The sequence below is a fragment of the Neofelis nebulosa genome, chromosome 8 (assembly GCF_028018385.1).
Source record: "Neofelis nebulosa isolate mNeoNeb1 chromosome 8, mNeoNeb1.pri, whole genome shotgun sequence".
In the NCBI taxonomy this organism is placed as follows: domain Eukaryota; kingdom Metazoa; phylum Chordata; class Mammalia; order Carnivora; family Felidae; genus Neofelis; species Neofelis nebulosa.
The window spans coordinates 108,870,368-108,890,345 of record NC_080789.1 but is presented as its reverse complement, the minus strand read 5'-3'; the positions used below and the strand labels follow the sequence as shown (position 1 = coordinate 108,890,345).

General features: G+C 43.3%; 1 protein-coding gene across 1 annotated transcript; it reads right to left on the bottom strand.

Annotated features, from left to right (window-relative positions):
• Positions 1–610: 610 nt before the first annotated feature.
• Positions 611–19,635, bottom strand: TUBA8 (tubulin alpha 8). Its single transcript, XM_058744294.1, has 5 exons — positions 19,501–19,635; positions 9,296–9,518; positions 7,429–7,577; positions 4,145–4,825; positions 611–922 (listed from the first exon to the last, which is right to left on the bottom strand). The coding sequence occupies exons 1-5, from the start codon at positions 19,501–19,503 to the stop codon at positions 629–631; spliced, it is 1,350 nt and encodes a 449-aa protein (XP_058600277.1). The 5' UTR covers positions 19,504–19,635; the 3' UTR covers positions 611–628.
• Between the last annotated feature and the right edge of the window lie 343 nt (positions 19,636–19,978).

Below are 19,978 nucleotides of genomic sequence, written 5' to 3'. Positions count from 1 at the left end.
CTTTGACTTTACGTGATGGCTCTCTCCTGTCTTTCAGATCTCCATGAAGCCCTTTCTGACCACCCAGTCTAAAAGAGCACCCTCCCCAGATACTTTCTCTCATCACAGTTGTTGTTGTTGTTGTTGTTGTTGTTGTTTTACTTTATAGCAGTCAACACTACCTGAATTATCTCATTAATTTATTTGTGTTTTTACAAGAGCAGGAAATATGTGTGTATTGTTTCTCTCTCTAACAGTGCCACTTCCTTCCTGGAATCTTCCCAATGCCCAAATCTTTCCTTTCCTTAGTGTTTCACCATTCCACAGCCAGGAGACTATGCTTTGGGGTGAGCGTAGCCTAATCTAGAATTTAAAATCCTGATTAGGTCTCTTCACAAAGTGTAACTTGGCTTCACCCTAACCTAGAGACTCAGTTTTTCATGACACAAAACTACTTTTACCCAAAGGAGTGTCTGAACAACTCAGCATCCATTTTCGGCCCAGTCACTCATAGGCACTGGTGTCATACACCTTATACACAGAAATTAGGCTAGGTACAGGAGTGTAGTCTGTTACTCTTGGAATAGTTAAATGTGCTTTGAGTGTATCAGCATAAATAAAGAGACACAACCAAGGGGAATGTGTATATTTAAAACTCCTCCCCTTCATTTTCTTCTTCAAATGAATCAGTCCCCACTTCTTCATAATCCTTCTCCAGAGCAGCCAGGTCCTCCCTGGCCTCAGAAAATTCTCCTTCTTCCATTCCCTCTCCAACATACCAATGCACAAAGGCTCGCTTGGCGTACATGAGGTCAAACTTGTGGTCCAGGCGGGCCCAGGCCTCCGCAATTGCTGTGGTGTTGCTCAGCATGCAAACAGCCCGCTGGACTTTGGCCAGGTCCCCTCCTGGTACCACAGTGGGTGGCTGATAGTTGATGCCCACCTGAGGAACAGAGAAAGAGGAGGGACAACAAAAGAAAATGCAGAGCAGCCAAAGGACAACTCAAAATGGGGTTATCTTAGTAACATGATGTGGTAGCAAGACACAGTCATGGGTGTGGGGATGGGAGCAGGCCTGGATATGAAAAGAGAGAATCAAAGGGTTGAAGAAACAGAGAGAGGTGAGTGTTGAAGATAAATCAAAAGTGAGTGGAATTGAGTACAGGCAAATTCAAGAGGAAGGGCTATGAAATCTAAAACTGCAAAAGACTAGCTGGAATTTAAATAAAAACTTAGAAAAAAATAAAGACTATGAAAGAAGAGGAGAATAGGGATGGTATTAGGTAGAAATGTAGTGGGGAGATTCAAGGAGACAAATGAGGGTAATGAATGAGATCAATATTAACGGGGGTGTACAATACATGGTTATCTTGAAAAGGAAAATAGATCCCCTTTTAGAGGCAAATTAATTTCTAGGCTTGAAGTTTATTCTTTTCCACGTGGGCATCTAAAGTTTTCAATAAATTTAGGGAAATTTCTCTGCCAAGGGTAAAGTGCTGTTTAAAAGATCATGGAAGTGAGATGCCTGGGTGGCTCATGTCCGACTCTTGATTTGGCTTGGGTCATGATCCCAGTTGTGGGATTGAGACCCACAACGGGCTCCACGCTGAACCTGCTTGAAATTCTCTCACTCTCTCCCTCTCTCCCTTTGGCCCTCTCCCCCATTCACACTGTCTTTCTCTCTCTCTAAAATAAAAAATAAATAAATAAAAATTAAAAGATCATAGAGATATTCCAGAGCAATAAATTTAAAAATTCAAAAGGTCTTGGGGATTAATGTTAGCCAGTCCCCATGTCTCAGGGGAGTAGGCTTGTTAGAAGAAAAGTAAGGCCTTCAATCAAAGAAAGTTCATTAAAACCCTTGCCTGGACAAGCCTACTTCCCAAGATCTGGTAGCATGGCAAGGTTCTCCAAGCTAACCCTAGCCCAATCTAATATTAGGGGTACTATCTGAGAAATCTCCCTTCTCCCCACACACATACCCCAAACCAAAGTCAATCTCAGGAACTGTAAGCAACTGGAAGAAGTCTGAGGGAACAAACTGTGATAATATCCATAGGACACTGAGAACATAGTACACCCAAAAAATAGCTCTCCTACCCAGGTCATCATGCCTTAAGTGTCAGCCTCTTAAATTCATAGCTTTAAAATATATGTCTTCTTGAGAGATGTAGGTGGGAATTGCAGCAGTCTATATAGCCAAGGTGGGTAGCCAATTAAATGAATTTAGAATTATCTATTATTCCTCTTAGACAAAAGTAGCATCTTGGTGGTGGAGGTGATGCTAAGATAGGGCAAAGGACCAAAAATGAGAAAGGGAAGGGCAATGAATATAAACTTCACTGCATCACATATTTTGCTCAATCTGACCCTGACTAGAAAAAAACTTTGTGTCTGAAGCCAACTCTCCTCTCTCAAACAGTAATTATTCCTTCAACTGATTCAAGTAGGGACAAACACCCTTGGATAGAATGCAAGAGGATGAAATTCAATAATCATATGCTTTTCTGAAAAGCAGCTAAAGATGCTGCACTACCTATCTTTCTAGACATAATCCCCAAACTTCAGCTTAAAATAAGAGATAGAAAGAGGGGCATCTCCTTTTTGTTAACTTCCCCACCACCCTCACGTCTCATTTTTTTCTTTTTTCCTATTCATTTTCCTACTAGCTTGTTTTATTGTTTGTTTACATTTAAATTTTTTAAAAAGAACTCCATATTTTGAAGATCTTGATTGTTTTCACAGAATGACCAGAAATGACCCATAACAATAGGTGTAGTCTTGGGGTGCATGGGTGGCTCAGTCAGTTAAGTATCTGACTCTTGATTTTGGCTCAGGTCATGATCCGAGATCAAGCTGCACTGACAGCACAGAGCCTGTTTGGTATTCTCTTTCCTTCTTTCTCTGCCCCTTGCTAACACTCACATGAATGCACACTCTTTCTCTCTCAAAATACATAAACATTTTTTTTTAATGTAAGCAACATTATTTTTTAAAATGGGTGTAGTCTAGAGGAAAGATTGTGTATGTAGCTAGGAGTATAGCAGTGAGGAAGAATGCTACCAAAGGAGATTAGGTAGGCTAATCTGTGTTACAGAATGCTCATCTCTGTATCTCTACCAACTGGTACATCAACCCCTGGTGCTGAGTAAACCTCTGAATTATTAAAGGCATGACTGGGTGGTTACTAATTAATATTAATGTAAATGATGATAATTATTTTGATAGCAGAATCTGATTAAAGACCATAGGAACACGGGACAAAGTGGTCAAGCAGTTCACATGCACAAAACCAGCTGCATGTCTTGCCAGTGCAACTCAAAGAAGTGCCTTCTAACATTCAACATTCACTAGTCCTGAGATCCATGGGTCTTCCCTGGCTGTTGTATCTCCTTACTAACCCTCAGAGTCTGGCATTTTCTATACTGTGGACACCTGATCTACAACAGGCTTCCTCAGCTTCTGCTTACTTCTAGTTAATGGGAAATGTCAGGGCTTCACAAAATAAGTGATTCACAATCCTATAATAACCATAAAATTTCTTCCTCACTGAGTTAAGACTTACAGGGTGAACACTTACTTTTTCAAGATAAATTGGAAGAGAAACACATCTTTTATTAAAGGATGGGATTATATCTCTCTGATAATTTGAATAATTTGGTTAATTCCATTCTCTGATCTATTATCAGATTTCATCTACCTCCACCCATTCATTCTGTTCATCGCACTTGCCCACATGTGTTCTTTCTACCCTGTACACTCCTCCCTATTATAGAAAAGCTCTTTTCTTCTGACCTTTGAGATGCTTACAGACGTTAGGGTAAGAGCAGTAGGAGACTTCTCCCTACTGTAGTAGTACCCCTCTGAATACTGCAATTGTCCTCCGCTCTCTTTTCTTTTTTTTTCCTCTCTCTTTTCATAATTCTTTCAAATAAAGTCTCTCCTTACCTAAAATGTATGAGTGAGTGAGTGAATGAATGAATGAATGAATGAAATTAATGCTATCTTTGTCTTAAGCCCCTCTCCCCATATCATCCCATGAAATCTGAAGATCCCATGGAATTGTATGCCTAAGACCCTGGAATTTATACATCCTCCTTTCCCATCCTTGGTAATCTTCTGCTTCTCTAATTGTCTACCTCCTCCCTAAGTCATCAGCTCTCACCTTGAAGCCTGTGGGGCACCAGTCTACAAACTGGATAGTCCTCTTGGTCTTGATGGCAGCAATAGCGACATTCACATCCTTAGGCACGACGTCCCCCCGATAGAGCATGCAGCAGGCCATGTACTTGCCATGTCTTGGGTCACACTTCACCATCTGGCTGTTGGGTTCAAAGCAGGAGCTCGTTATCTCAGCCACAGAGAGTTGTTCATGATAGGCTTTCTCGGCAGATATGATGGGTGCATAAGTGACCAGTGGGAAGTGGATACGGGGGTAGGGCACCAGGTTGGTCTGGAACTCAGTGAGGTCCACATTGAGGGCCCCATCAAAGCGGAGAGAGGCAGTGATGGAGGACACAATCTGGCTGATGAGGCGGTTGAGATTGGTATAGGTAGGGCGCTCAATATCTAGGTTTCTGCGGCAGATGTCATAGATGGCTTCATTATCCACCATGAAAGCACAATCTGAATGTTCCAGTGTGGTATGGGTTGTCAGAATGGAGTTGTAGGGCTCCACAACTGCAGTGGAGACCTGAGGGGCTGGGTAGATAGCAAACTCTAGCTTGGATTTCTTGCCATAATCCAGGGAGAGGCGTTCCATCAGCAAAGAAGTGAACCCAGAGCCAGTGCCCCCACCAAAACTGTGGAAGATCAGGAAGCCTTGCAAGCCAGAGCAGGCATCTGTCTGGAGAGAGTAGAGAAGGGGAAGAAACCAGAGGACATGTTTATGAGAATACCCTCATGTGAACAAAGGCAGGCAATCCTCTCTGGCTGCCCCACTCCACTCCTCAACATTTTTATGTAGGTAAAATTGAAACAGCCTTGAAGAAGTAAGATAAAAGGAGATGGATTGATCTTGGGAGGACTAGCTGAAATATATAGGGTGGCAAACTGCACATGTACATGCTACGAAGTATGTGGAAGTTTCTAGCCCAGTGTCTTGGTTGAACCAGGAATAAGAGTTTCAGAATGACAGGGGTGCCTGGGTGGCGCAGTCGGTTAAGCGTCTGACTTCAGCCAGGTCACGATCTTGCGGTCTGTGAGTTCGAGCCCCGCGTCAGCTCTGGGCTGATGGCTCAGAGCCTGGAGCCTGTTTCCGATTCTGTGTCTCCCTCTCTCTCTGTCCCTCCCCCGTTCATGCTCTGTCTCTCTCTGTCCCAAGAATAAATTAAAAACGTTGGAAAAAAAAAAAAGAGTTTCATAATGACAGTGGTTAATAACCTTACTCTTTGAAAGCCCCAACTCCTTCTCCATTTTCCCTGCCCTTGTCATTGGTTTTGTGGGAACTGCCGATTATATATTTCAGCCCAGTCTTGAAAGGTGGCTCTGGGTACCAATTTCAGAAATATAAATGGAATCAGAGAACCCGAGTTTTAATATCAATTTTACCATTTCCCAGTTGTAAAAACGTGAGCAAGTTATTGAACACCTCCAGACTTCTGTTTCTTCCTGAATAAAGTAGGGCAGTAAAAAATATTCATCTCACAAGGATATTGTGATTATGAAATGAGATAGCATAATATGTTGAGCAAGGACTTGACACATAGTAAGCACTCAATGTTAGCTCTTACCAGAACTAAATAAATTCAAGACACTTTTCCAAAGAAGACATCCAGATGGCCAACTGACACATGAAAAGATGTTCAACATCACTCATCATCAGGGAAATACAAATCAAAACCACAATGAGATACCACCTCACACTGGTCAGAGTGGCTAAAATTAACAACTCAGGAAACAGCAGATGCTGGCGAGGATGTGGAGAAATGGAAAACCTCTTGCACTGTTGGTGGGAATACAAACTGGTGCAGCCACTCTGGAAAACAGTGTGGAGGCTCCTCAAAAAATTAAAAATAGAACTACCCTACAACCCAGCAATAGCACTACTGGGAATTTATCCAAAGGATACAGGAATGCTGATACATAGGGGCACATGTACCCCAATGTTTATAATACAGCGTTCAATAATAGCCAAATTATGGAAAAAGTCTAAATGTCCATCAACTGATGAATGGATAAAGAAGAAGTGGTTTATATATACAATGGAATGCTATTTGGCAATGAGAAAGAATGAAATCCTGCCATTTGCAGCAACGTGGATGAATCTGGAAAGTACTATGCTAAGTGAAATAACTCAGTCAGAGAAAGACAGATATCATATGTTTTCACTCATATGTGGAACTTGAGAAATTTAACAGAAGACCATGGGGGAAAGAAAGGGGGAAAAATAGTTACAAACAGAGAGGGAGGGAGGCAAACCATAAGAGACACTTAAATACAGAGAACAAACTGTTGCTTATTGGAGGGTTGATGGGGGAATGGGGAGAGGGGAAAATGGGTGTTGGGCATTGAGGAGGGCACTTATTGGGATGAGCACTGGGTGTTGTATGTAAGTGATGAATCACTGATTTTACCCCCAAAACCAAGAGCACACTCTATACACTGTATGTTAGCCAACTTGACAATAAATTATATTTAAAAAGAAAAAAGAAAAGAAATAAAACTAATGTCAATCATGAAAAAAAAGGAACTAAATGAATTCACACAGTCTTAGAAAGTTCTGAACTTTGGGGGCCCATAGACAGCTTTGAGACAGACAACCCCTATGAGCCCTCCACTAAATAGACAAAGCGAACATAAACAAAAATTTGGTACCTTTTGCTCTCCAGAACCACTAATCAAGTCCAAACATTTCCATTGTAAAGATAAGGAAATGAAAGCTCAAACAGACAAAGTGACCCACCCCACAACTCAGAACTTTCTAGTCAAACCAACCTGATTCAAATCCTAGTTGTGTGACCCAGGCTAAATTATTAAACCACATGCCCTCAATTTCTTCATCTGTAAAGTACAGGGAAGTGACTTCCTTTGTATCATTAAGGGAATTAAGTGAAGGAATATATTCAATTGACATTTGTAATGGCATTTGTAAGTGCTCAAATGCATCAATGATCTCTTCCTCTTCTCTTCCAAGCTAAATTCTTTGTTAACTTAGGCTTCCAACAAGCAAACATCAAGCCTTCCTTATACTTAGAATTTCCCCCAAACACTATCATAGAGCATCAATAAGAATTAGTAGAGCGTCAGCCTATAGGGTAGTCCGTGATGTCCAGGTGGAGGAAGAGGCATCATCCTGTGAATGTTTCCTACAGAGCACAAGCAGAAATTCCCAAATCATAGGAGTTCTGTCCTGTAGCAAGAGGTCATAGGCCTCCACTAATCCTGTTCAGGCTTAGGCCTATCCATCTTAGCTTGATTTACCAGTTCCTCACCTTTGTTAATACTTACCAGCTTCCGTATGCGATCCAGCACCAGGTCAATGCTCTCCTTGCCCACTGTGTAGTGGCCCCGGGCATAATTGTTAGCTGCATCCTCCTTTCCTGTGATCAGCTGCTCTGGATGGAAGAGCTGGCGGTAGGTTCCTGCCCGAACCTCATCTACCAAGGGATGGAAACTATCAACTCTTCCAACCTTGTTTCTAGAGGAGATGCATCCCTCCCCATTAAATAACATAAAACACTTTTCTGGGTCTCCATTTCCTCTACCTATAAAACTCTACTGAGGTAAAACCAGACAACCCCATAATAAATCTGCAAAAGCTTAAAAGAATGCAAGAGTAACATAGGCACTAATAGAATCAGAAGTCTGTGACTCAAGGAGGCAAAGAGAAGACAACTGCTCTGCTGGTTGGAACTTTTCAAAGCCTTAGATTCACAACGTTCACAAAACACCAAAGTTGATTGCCCCTCCTTCTTTCCACTTTCACCCCTCAGTCCCTTTTGTTTTTTCTTTCATGCTACAAAGTTACCCAAAACCTGAACTCAATTTCACTTGCATTAAAATGTCCTAGGGAGGGGTGCTTGGGTGGCTCAGTCAGTTGAGCATCCAACTCTTAATTTTGGCTCAGGTCATGTCCCCAGGGTCGTGGGATTGAGCCCCATGTTGGGACTCTGTGCTAAGTGTGGAGCCTGTTTAGGATTATCTCTCTCTCTCTCTCTCAAAAAATGTTCTAGGGATACAAAGAAAGATTCAAAGTGATCTGCTCTTTCAACAATAGTCTCACCATAACCTAATATATGTCAGGCATTAGAGATATTTTAGAATGACAATGAAGCAGAGCTATGCTCTAGGTTCTAGAAGAGTAGGAGTCCTAAAGAGGGTGGCTATTCCGCTCACCTCCAAGGATCTACACAAAGTGGACATATGGCTGACCAAGATGTATCAAGCCCCAACTGCATGCCCTCTTTTATTCATAGTTCCTCTACACACACCCCCCAAAGGAAATCACCCATTTGCATAGTAGCCTGGGAGGGTAATCTGCACATTTTGTATTTGTATAAAGTACAAAGTACAAAGTACAAAGTACAAAGTACAGGATTGTGTACCTGTAGTCTGTTGCCCCTAGAAATTAGTGTTCAGGCATTACAGACATTTGCCCAGATATCTCTGTGAAACTTAACCATCCCTTGCTTGGTGAGTCAGCCTTGAAGCTGAGGAAATCCTGATGTTGAGCTGAGGATTGACTCAGGAGTCAAACCCAGGGGGAAGTGATGGTGGGGGCAGAGGGGGATTTACAGGAAAGGTGAAGCACCAAAAATCCTGCTCCAACACAAGTCAGAATTCTTGTTTTCTATGATCCAGAAGAGGTTCAGTCTAGAACTACAGCAACCTCTGGCTATAAGAAAATATGTCATCTGTTATTCTATTTTGTGTGCATGATACTACAAGGTCACACCACACCCATGAGAAAAGACTGTAATTATTATAGAATCAGAAACCTATACTTTGGGAAATGGACTATTTGGAGACTTCTTATAATTTCTAAAATTATTTTTTATTTTTTGCTCTTGGTTTATAGTAAAGAATCTTGACAATTTGGATCTTTCTCAGCAGATTTAAGGGGGTTAAGTACAGGGTATTTTGTTCTGCATAGGTTAGAGCTGTAATGGGGGAGCAGGGATCTGTGATTACTATTGTGAGACTCTACAAGACTGTGGAGATTTCAAGGAGGTAACAGAAGTCATGTGCAGTGGAAAGGTTCTGGTTGAGCCACTCCCATCTTGCAATTAGAGATTCTGCTTCCTTAGCTACCATGAACCAAAGCCTCTGCAGCTTCATGTTGTTTTCTGTGGAAAGGATCCTAGCCCGTACTCACCGACAACAGTAGGCTCCAAATCTACCATAACAGCCCGAGGCACATGTTTCCCATTGCCAGTCTCACTGAAAAAGGTGGTGAATGAGTCATCATCATTGACCTTGCTGGCCTGGACACCAAAGGTGCCATCTGCCTGGATGCCGTGTTCCAGGCAGAAGAGCTCCCAGCAGGCATTGCCAATCTGAACTCCTGCTTGACCCACGTGGACTGATATGCACTCCCGCTGTGGAGAGAGTGAAGAATCAAGGTCAGAGAGTCCCAGGCCTTGGTCATGCCCTTGTGCTATATCCTGCACATCTGAGGACTTGTCTCTCCCTGGCATTCAATCCTCAAGATCTCCATCCCTCCAACCATGTCATCTAGAACCAGATGGGAGTCTGAAGTGTCAAGTGTCTGAGCACCACTGCATCTGGACTGAGACTTGGCTCTGAGGAAGAATCACAGTTTTGTGATTTGCTCTAAAGTTTGTTTTTAGGGTTTTCCTTTGTGCCAAGAAAAGGAAAAAGGGCAGCTGCACTGATAAAACAAGAGGCTCATTCCAAACCATGAAATTCCTATACTGATGGAGGTCAAAGGATGAACCAATGATAAGAGCAGAAACTCTGTATATTCACTACCATACACAGTGGCAGCATTCATATTCATGCCTAGGCCCTAATCATCCTGGACAGCATCCTCTCTCTCTATACTCTCCCCATCTCCCTCCCTCCCTCTCTTGCTCTCTCTCTCACACACACACACACACAGAGTCTCAGAATATCATAGAGCAGATAACACTCATGGAAGGAATATACTTTCTAAGTAGGTATCATGTCTTTAGTGTTCTGGTTATAAATGTAGGATGAAGAAAGGATTGTTACACCAGCAAGGAAAAATTGGGAGTGTTTAAATTGGGCTCTTCCTGAACTGAGAAGTTGGAGATTTTCTTTGTAGCCACCATAACCTGCTCCCTTATCTATGTCAGGCCACATATTAAAGCTGACCTTTAGAAAGTCCTTACTTCCTGTTACTCTGGCGTGAAGCCACAACTTGATTTGTCCTAGTACTAATAGTTGAGGATGAGGGTGTGTGTGTGTGTGCGTGTGTGTGTGAGAGAGAGAGAACAGAGAGACAATGAATATGTGTGTGTGCTTGTGTAAAGAAATTGACTATGGGGTTTTACTAGGAGGTATGGCTTCATCACCTCCATATATCCCAACTGTGAGGAAGCAGTGGCCAGCAGAAAGTGGCTCTGTGCCCATGGTGCCCGCAAGAGCCTAGCAGGGAAGCACGTGCTTGGTCTGTGGGTTTCTATTCTTATCCATGACCCAACCTGGCATTTTCTAGCACTGAATAAACCAAGCCAGGAGCAGAGCCTCCAGAGAATGTGGCTGGGCATTGAAACGCATGGAGTCAAAGGGAACTTGGAGGTTCTCTGGGCATGGGAGCAGGGCAGCTACCCTAAGTAACACCTCAAAAATCCAGAGGTGTTAGGACCCATTACTCCCTAATTCAATTTTAGAACTGTGTCCCTACCCTACACCTGTCTCTATGCCCTTGCCTTAGGGAGCATAGAGCACAGATGTTCACAGCAGCCAAACTGGAACATAGCCCTATCTGGGAATACAACCCAGCTATATTTCCATGAGTCTGGTGGCCAGAGAAAGGCTTCACTCACAAAGTTGTCCATACCCCAGGGTTTGAATTTTGCCTTCACAATTTACTTGCTGTGCTGTGTGAATTTGGCTGAGTTACTTAACTTCCCCTCATCTTAAAATAATAATTTAGCCATGATTATTGTTGTTTTTGCCTTAGCCATTATCATTTTCTTTATGATACTACCTTGTAGCTTTATTCTCCACACAGAGGAGGCACAGGTAGAAAGTTAGAGACCTTAGGTCCCCATTCCACTCACCTTTACTGTGAGGTTTATTTTCTGCCTTCACCTTATGTCTCAATTCAGACCTTAAAAAAGCACCCTACACCCAGGAACCACCCCCAAATCAGTGTAGTATCAATCAGTCCACATCTTTCACATCCATGAAGACATGACTTCCTAAGGAGGTGTCTAAAATTGAGGGGACATTGTAGAGGCCTAAAAGGACTCTGATCCTGTGTATCATCCTTCTAGGTGACAGCATTCTCTGTGGCTCTGACACTCAGCCTTCTGAACCTTGCCCCCCACCCCCAACCACCACTACACTCCAACTATCTTTTGGGCCTATCTGTGATGCTGTCTGCTTTCCAGTCAGCCTTCCCTTCTGGAACACCCTGAGATTTTCCAGCAAGAACACAGGGATATTTCAGAAATATCAAAGATCATATGAGGAAGAGTAAAGGCTCTTTGGGACCAGAAGACTACCAATATGTTGATATCAATGATATCAACCTCTCTTGATATCCCCTTTAATATCACACACACTAATAAATATGCCAGTCTTCACAAAATCTCTCTCTCTCTCTCTCTCTCTCTCTCTCTCTCTCACACACACACACACACACACACATACACACACACACACACACACACACACACACATACACACGCCTTAGGAAGAGCTATTTTCCCTGTTAAGATAATTTACAAGAGTAATTAGAAATATAAAATAGACTCCAAAATAACTGACAGTCTTCCAAAACCCAAAAGTGGCTATGCTAATCAAGAGAAAATGAAAATCCCCCAATGCCATTCCCCACTAACAGAACCAGAGCTCCTGGGAGAAATAAAGAATTCTAAGTCTGGGGCAAGCAATGTACAAGATGAGCCCAGAAAATTGTTTGGTGCCTGAAAGCACAGAAGCTAACACAGACTAGAGTGATGTCAAAAGTTATCTCAGAATCAACTTGAAAAGGCTCCCATTGCCAAAGATGAGACAATATGAGCATCAAAAAGAAAAATAATGGTACTTGATTGAAACAGGGTATATATGTAAAAATCCACAACTCCTTGGGGTGCCTGGGTGGCTTAGTCAGTTAAGCATCCATCTTTGGAATTTGGCTCAGGTCATGATCTCATGGTTCATAAGATCCAGCCCCATGTCAGTCTCCACTGGCAGTGCAGACCCTGCTTGAGATTCTCTCTCCCTCTCTCTCTGCCACTCCCTGGCTCACTATCTCTCTCACACAAAATAAATAGATAAACATTTTTTTAAGTCCACAACTCCTTAGTGTTATTTAAAAAAGAAAACAGAAATAAAACTCATTTGTGCCCATTCAAACAGCCCTGTTGATGAGGGAGAACTAAAGAATCCCAACTAATCAATGAAAAGGATATTATATCAAGAAATGTTGCCACATTACAGTTCCTAATTACATAATTGATTTGGACAAGGATGCCAACACCATTAAGTGAAAGGCTGATTGGAAAAGAATTGGATATTCATATAGCGCCAAAGAATCACTGTTACTTACAGGTTACAGGGGTGGGGGGAGGTAACTAACAACAGTTACCAGCCTAACACTGGGATCAATCTTAACACTACCAATAGTGAGAAAACCAGACATTATAGACCTCTTGATGTGATGCAACATAACATACACAACACCACCCATGAGGGGTTCTTGTCAAAAATACTCAGCCTTAATGTATTAAACACTTTAGATTTAGTTTCCGCACTTTAGAAAACACAAGGATCAGAGTGATGTTAAGTGGCATCAGGAGAAAACAGTAAAATAAATCCAGAAGGTGAAACATTCTACAGGACAACTGATCCAATCTTTTCAGTTCATGAAAAATAAGGATGATAGAAGAGATCATATCTTTGTTCCACATCAAAGGAACTTAAGAAACATAACATTCACATGTAGTATGTGCACTTTGCCTGAATTCTGTTTTGAACAAATCAAAATTATTTGGGGGATAAATATAGAAATTGATTAATTTTGTTAAGCATGATAATGAAAATGCAGTTAAATATGACAATTTACTTATTTTTAGTAAGTAAATTTCTAAAGCATTTGGGGCAAAATGTCAATGAGTCTGTATTTTACTTTAAAATACTTCAATAAATACAGCAGGCAAAGTAAATATGACAAAAATTATTATTATTATTATTATTATTATTATTATTAAATCTAGCTAATAGATGCATAGCTCCATTATAATGCTATTCAATAGCATTTGAAAAGTTTGAAAATTTTCATACTAAGAAGAAAATAATTAAAGAAAGGAATGAGGAAGAATGGGAGTAAGGACTCCACTCACCATAATTACCTTATCCTGAAGGGATCAGGCTCTTCCTGTCCCAGTTCACTTGGTCACTTATTCAACTAACATTTACTAAGAACCTAATTTATCAGAGCACTGAGCTATCCTCCAGCCACTCTACCCAATCACCATCCCCATCTTCCTGCCTGGAAGTTCTACATAGATAAACACAGAGTGGACCCAGGCCTTAGGAGGCCACCTATCATGTCCAAGAAAGGTCACCTACCTGGGATAACCAGGGACGTTTTGCCAACTCCAAATGTTTAGGATACTAGAATTAGACTGGCCTTGTGGATCACCAAATAGGATTCCCTTCCCATTTCACAGATTAAAACTCAGAGGCTCAGAAAAGTAAAAGGACAGATTCAAGATTTCACAGTTCTTTAGCAAGAGCCCAGACTGGAATCCAGGTCTTCTGACCTCAGCTGAGTTGTTTCTTTTACACCACACAACCTCCTGCCTCACTTGCACTCTGAACTTCCAGGGCCCTGGGTTGTGCCAACATCTACATCAATGCAAGCCTGATTGTGTATAGCCAGGCCAAGCTTGTATAGCAAAACTCCAAACAGAAAAAAGCTCCAGGGAGAGAGAAACTGAGAATGTCTTATGGTGGTAGCCTTTTTGAAAATGGGTCATCCTTCTCTGACAGAACCAATGATCTGTTTCTCAGGGCTGGTGTGTGCAAGGGGAGGGAATGGGTTGAGGTACAGAGTAAGCTGACCCAGCAAAGGATATTTAAGTCATACATTTGCTCCAAACTCAGATTTCAGATTCCCCTCTCTAGCCAATCAGAGCTCATGCTTTCTCTCACACACTATTTCTCTCTCTCAGTTCTATTTTGAATCTGGGCTTATAGAGCTCAGACCACTTCTGTGCCCTAGGTATGCTGTGATGGAAAGAGGGTCCCCTGTATGCTACTGGACCTCTCTCCCAGCAATCCAGGGGGTGAAGATGAGGGAGACAGAGAGACCTAACAGAGGAATTCCTTTCCTCAAGAAAAGTATGACACACCCTTACACAGACCTAGCGCTGGGATAACTACAAAAGTTACCCACTCTGTCCATTCCTACAACAAATATTTATTGTGTTATTATGTACAAAAAGGTACCAAAAGGTACTGAGCTAAGTCCTACTCATCCTATTCATTAAATTTCACTTCTTACAGGAATTCTGGAAAACCACAAAGCAGCAAAGAGCCCCTACTATGTGCTCCTGCAATCCTCTTCTTCCCTATTGTTGCATTTATCATACCACATTATAGTTGCTTATTCAGTTCTCTGACTTTCCTAGCAGAGAGAGTAAGTTCTATGAGGGCAAGGAACCCTTGTTTATTCACTACATCCCCAACATCAAGCACAGTGCTTGAATGTACTGGGTGCTCAATAAATATATGAATGATTAGAATAAGAACTCTATCCTGGGGGCGGGGGGGTGTCTTATAATCTGACAAGAGAGTAGCCAATGCCTAAAAGACAATGGGAGTTCAAAAGAGAAAAAAAAACAACTCTGGCTTGGTTTCCTGGAAGAGGAATATTTGCAGAGACCTTGATGAATTTAGACATGCCAACATGATCATTTTAGTTGGGCTTAGGAGCATGGTGAACAAGAGGCAGGAAATTTTAGGACAGGTCTCGCCAACCACTCAGTTAGCCTGAAGTGTCGGCTCATGAAAGGCAGAGTGGATGAGAAATCTGTGCCACCTACTATCATCTTCCTTTGAGAGGGGAGCCTATGTTTTGCAGAACATCAAAAAAGAAATTCTAGAACTTTACAGCCCTTTTATAATTCCACTATAAGAAACCTTTTCTTATATCAATATTATATAATTTCTATTTCAATATTAGTCATTCCCTTTTGTTTTACTGCCAAAGGACTAAGATCAGCTCTAGGATCCTCTGTAGAAGGAGGTTTTGTAGCTTCAAAACTTATTTTGAAGTACCATAAAATAGTAAAACTGGCATATTGTCTAGGAGAGGAAATAACACAGACCAGCAGTATATGCCACATGAAAATCTGAGACCAGTCCACATCCCCTGACTACCAATGTGGTCAAATGTCACACAGTTGCTTTCAGGAAGCATATTATTACACCAGATTATGTCTAGTTGTCAGGCTGGGCTAATAAATTCCCTATATTTTAGGATCTAGGTCAAAGATAGCAAACAAAAAGTAGATCCACAGTGTTATGGAGGAATAATTAAAGAAGAAATATTATTTGTAAAAGATTGAATTATCTCTGCTCAAAGCCCTTCAATTAGAGCACATTTGGAATCCCTCAGAACAAAGAATAGATAGCAAGCCAGAAACAGTAAGAACAAAGACTTGACCTAAATTAACATCAGTAAGTGAAAGTGGCTCAAGAGAGGGGGCTCAGATTATAGGTACTGCAGTTAGGGCAGCAATAGGGATGACATAGACCAACTTTAAGAGTAGCAGGCATGTTTGGTAAGTAGACTCCCAGCATTAGAGAGCCATTAATGTCAGAAGGCCCTTAAGCTTTAGCTGACTTCGGGAGCAAGTGTGAGAGACAGTTAAGGAGTTTTAATCTGATGCACACTGCCCACTCCATTTTCCCATTCTCTTCCACAGTTCATTATCTGGGACAAATTCTAATAGCAAGACACAGACAGAAGAAATGTCAACCACAAAGGCCACAGATAGCACAACTGGTCCCTTGGTGGCCAAAGGAAAAAGGAGCAGTTGGTCTACTTCTGCCCCCAAGATTCCCACCCACCCCCCTATCACTGGTCCTGAATTCCCCAGCTATTTCCCCCTCAGGACTTATTTTTAACTTTTCATCTTCCTCTCAAGGTCACTCAGGAGCACTCTCAGAAAAGACACTCAGCAACAGCATTAGCCATTTAGCTCAGGGCCTGACCTGAGCTTGGAAGCTTCCTATGAAAACTCCTCCTCATTTAACTGGCACCTTTGCCCAAGCCACTGCCAAAGGAAATTCTGTTCATCTGGCTCCTCTGCTGTTCAGAGGCATGTACCCCACTACCTCTGGGGAAACCTGCACTTTGTGATGGGAAAGGCAGTGCAGCAGTGACTCCACCAGTGCTCTGAGGTCAGAATAGAAGTATGGACCCTGCAAAGCTCAGCCATGCCTGCCTGCAAGGGGGCAGTTGGCAGAGGACTGCAGACACGGAAGCAGTGTCCACCCCACCCCCATTCTCCCCTCCCCTCTAGCTGTCCATTTTTGCCACGAAACAGGCTCTTTGTTGCCACTTTATGCCTATTCCCATCCAAACTGGTACTTCCCAGTTCAGAAGGAATGCAGAGAAGGGGGCTATGATGCAGATGTTCTCACCTCCCAAAAAAACCACATACACTTTCTCTGTGCTCTGGTATCATTGACATGGTCTTGGCTTGGGGCACTTGACCAGGAGTCTCCATAACACTTTTCCCAAAAGATGTCATAGTCTCAGTTCCCAGGAGAACTGCTCACTGGAGGGACACTAGGAGCAGATGGGAATGCTCAGTTATTCGATTAGTTATACATTTCTTACTCAGAACCTACAGAAATGTTGTAGCTAATTCTTCTTAACACAGAGGCAGACTTCCCCTCAACCCCCACAAGGGAAGGGGAGCCTGGGGAATGGGTGCCTGAAACTTAACCTGTTGGAGGAAGTGAAGCCCTTCCTGCAAGGGTGGGATTCTTTGGGTTCTAGGTTTATTAGATGTGTCGTTCTAGCCTTTAAGGAATGAGTCAAGAGATTTTTAAAAAGAGGTTCTATGAGTGGGAAATGGTCAATAAGTGTTTTCCCATTAAGACAATGCTATCCATGTGATTAAATATTTTAAACAGAACCTGCTATATAAAAGTCAGTTTCAAAATAAAAGATACTCTCTTTTCAAAATATTCAACCACAGGTTCTCAGTTAAGCAGCCACTTTTAAAGTACAGTTTTACTGTCTAGAATTTTTATTTCCTGGATATTTTTAGAAACTTGCCTATTGAAAATACATCAAAGTTTGCTCACAGGGCCACATTTTTACGATCCTTGACTCCCTTATAAGCCTACTTTAGGCTCCACACTGAGAGTCACTATGGCATTCAGGTCAGTATTAAAACATGCACGAGAAAGCACTTTGAAAATTATAAAGCACTACATACTAGACATAAATATTAAATATCAAATCTTGAGTATCCTGCCTAGGATTTGCTTCAAAATAATGGGAAGTGAGCAAAGGGGGGACAAATATGAAGCAAAGACTTGTCATAAGTAGATAATTGTTGAAATTGAATAAGGCATATACAGGAGTTCATTATACCGTTCTCTCTCCTTTTTATATGTTTGAAATTCTCCACAATAATCCTGAGAAACTTAACAGAAACCCATGGGGGAGGGGAAGGAAAAAAAAAAAAAAAAGAGGTTAGAGTGGAAGAGAGCCAAAGCATAAGAGACTCTTAAAAACTGAGAACAAACTGAGGGTTGATGGGGGTGGGAGGGAGGGGAGGGCGGGTGATGGGTATTGAGGAGGGCACCTTTTGGGATGAGCACTGGGTGTTGTATGGAAACCAATTTGACAATAAACTTCATATATTGAAAAAAAATAAAAAATAAAAAATAAAATAAAATAAAAAAGAAATTCTCCACAACAAAAAGCTTAAAATAGTAAAGCTAGGGGTAGCCTTGCAATTTGAGCCATAACCCCTCTTCATTTTGTAGATGAGAAAACCAGCCCAGAGAGGTTAAATGACCTTCCTGAAGTCACATAGCTAGCTACAGAGCCAGGAGTCAAAATTCTCCTCTGGGCTTCTTTGGCCTCACAGCAAGGGCATCAGGCAGGAGTGGATTCCTTTGGCCACTATGGCCCCCAAGTTCTTCAAGCTCCCAGGTGTGTCTCAGAGCATGCTGGTGAGAGAGGGCTGCTGGCAGACCTCTAGCTAGGAACAGCAGAGCTGGAGCCAGAGCCAGAAGGCCCTGGGCACTTTCCAAAATGAGCAGAAGCCAGGGGAGGAGGGGAGTTTTCTCGGTCACTGACACCTAGAGCAAGAGTGCCCAGAGAACCTGACCTTGGCTTATGAGACTTGCTTATTCTGTCCCCCTCCCCCACCCAACCTTTCCAACCTACCTCCCCGCTGCCAAAATGGCAGGGCTCTGAACAAGGAGGTTCTGGGTTTTCAGGCGTTCTGGGAAATGGATTGGGGACGAATTTACCCACCCCCGGGGCTCCAGGCGGCCCGGGGCGGGAGGAGGGGAGGGCGGATGGGAGGGATTCTAGAGGGTCTGGAAAGCCCCTCTCCAACGAGTAAGATCTGCATCTGCAAAAAAGGTAGATGTGGGGGAGGGAGAAAGGAGCTGCTGCTGAACCCCTAACCACGATAGTAAACAAAAAGAGAAGTGTGAGGTCCCCTGGCCTTCCGGAGGGAGACTTCTGTGTGCCAAAGTCCTTCTGACTTTGACCGCTGGAAAAACGGGAGTTGGCGTAGGTGCCCGGTGTCTGGGAAGCTGAGCGCGCTCAAGTTTAAGTGCCCCAAACCCAAGCAAATGTCCAGAGACAGTAAAGAAAACGACCTCAAGCCTAGGGAGACTGTGACGTCTTAAGTCCTCTGTCATATTCTGGGGCTCTGTCACATTTCATTGTGTTTAGGGACTGACTGCACCCACTCCCCTAGCCGCCCGTGCGCAGCCCACCCATCTGGAATCCCTGGACTGTCTCCTACTTAGCCCACTCTAGTCTCTGAGCTGCCTGTCTGGGGATCCCTCAGAATCTCACCTCTTCTGCGCCGGCTTCCCATGTCCTCCCTCTCCTCACCTGTGTGCGCAAATGTCCCTTAGGTCCCTTTGAGGGGCGACTTGTCCCAGGTCTCTATATCTAGGGTACTGACACGGGCTGCCGTCCGCCGGAGGGTACGGCCCCCGCGACCCTGAGCTGACACCCCAGGAGACTTCAAGGTTTGCAGATCCAAAGCGATGGATCCGTTAGCCTCCGCGTAGATATGGCTCTCGGCTGGGTGCCAGCCCTACGCCCCAGATCCCCGGCCGGCGGCCCCAGGCCCTGGAAAAGCTCACCATCGCGGCTGCTCTCCTCGCCCGCTCGCCTCCCAGCTGGGCCTGCCCACCCCAACTGCTCCAGATACAGCCGCCTCCGCTGTTGTGACACACTGGGTGGGAGGGGGCCAGGGACAGACATGCTGGGCCAGCAGCTGCCCTGCAGCATCACAGTGCCCAGGGAGGGGAGGGACCGGGACAGGTCACAATTGCTCCTCTCCGCCCACCCACGGCTCAAATCTCTGGGCACCCGCGGTGGCCCCGCCCCGCCTCTGGGTCCAGCTTCGGCTGGGTAGAGCACAGCGCTGTGGGAATAGTGAGGTTGGGTTCCTAGAGGCTCCAGGCGGGAGGCGGTCCTATTACCAAAGGCACTCCTACACTCTGTAAGATTGGCCATTATAATTCCAGCTGCTTAGGAAAGAAATGTAAACGTGCTGCTAGACAAAATGTTCACCATTCCCCCAAACTTTCATTGTCTTCCAGCTGCCAAACACCAGCT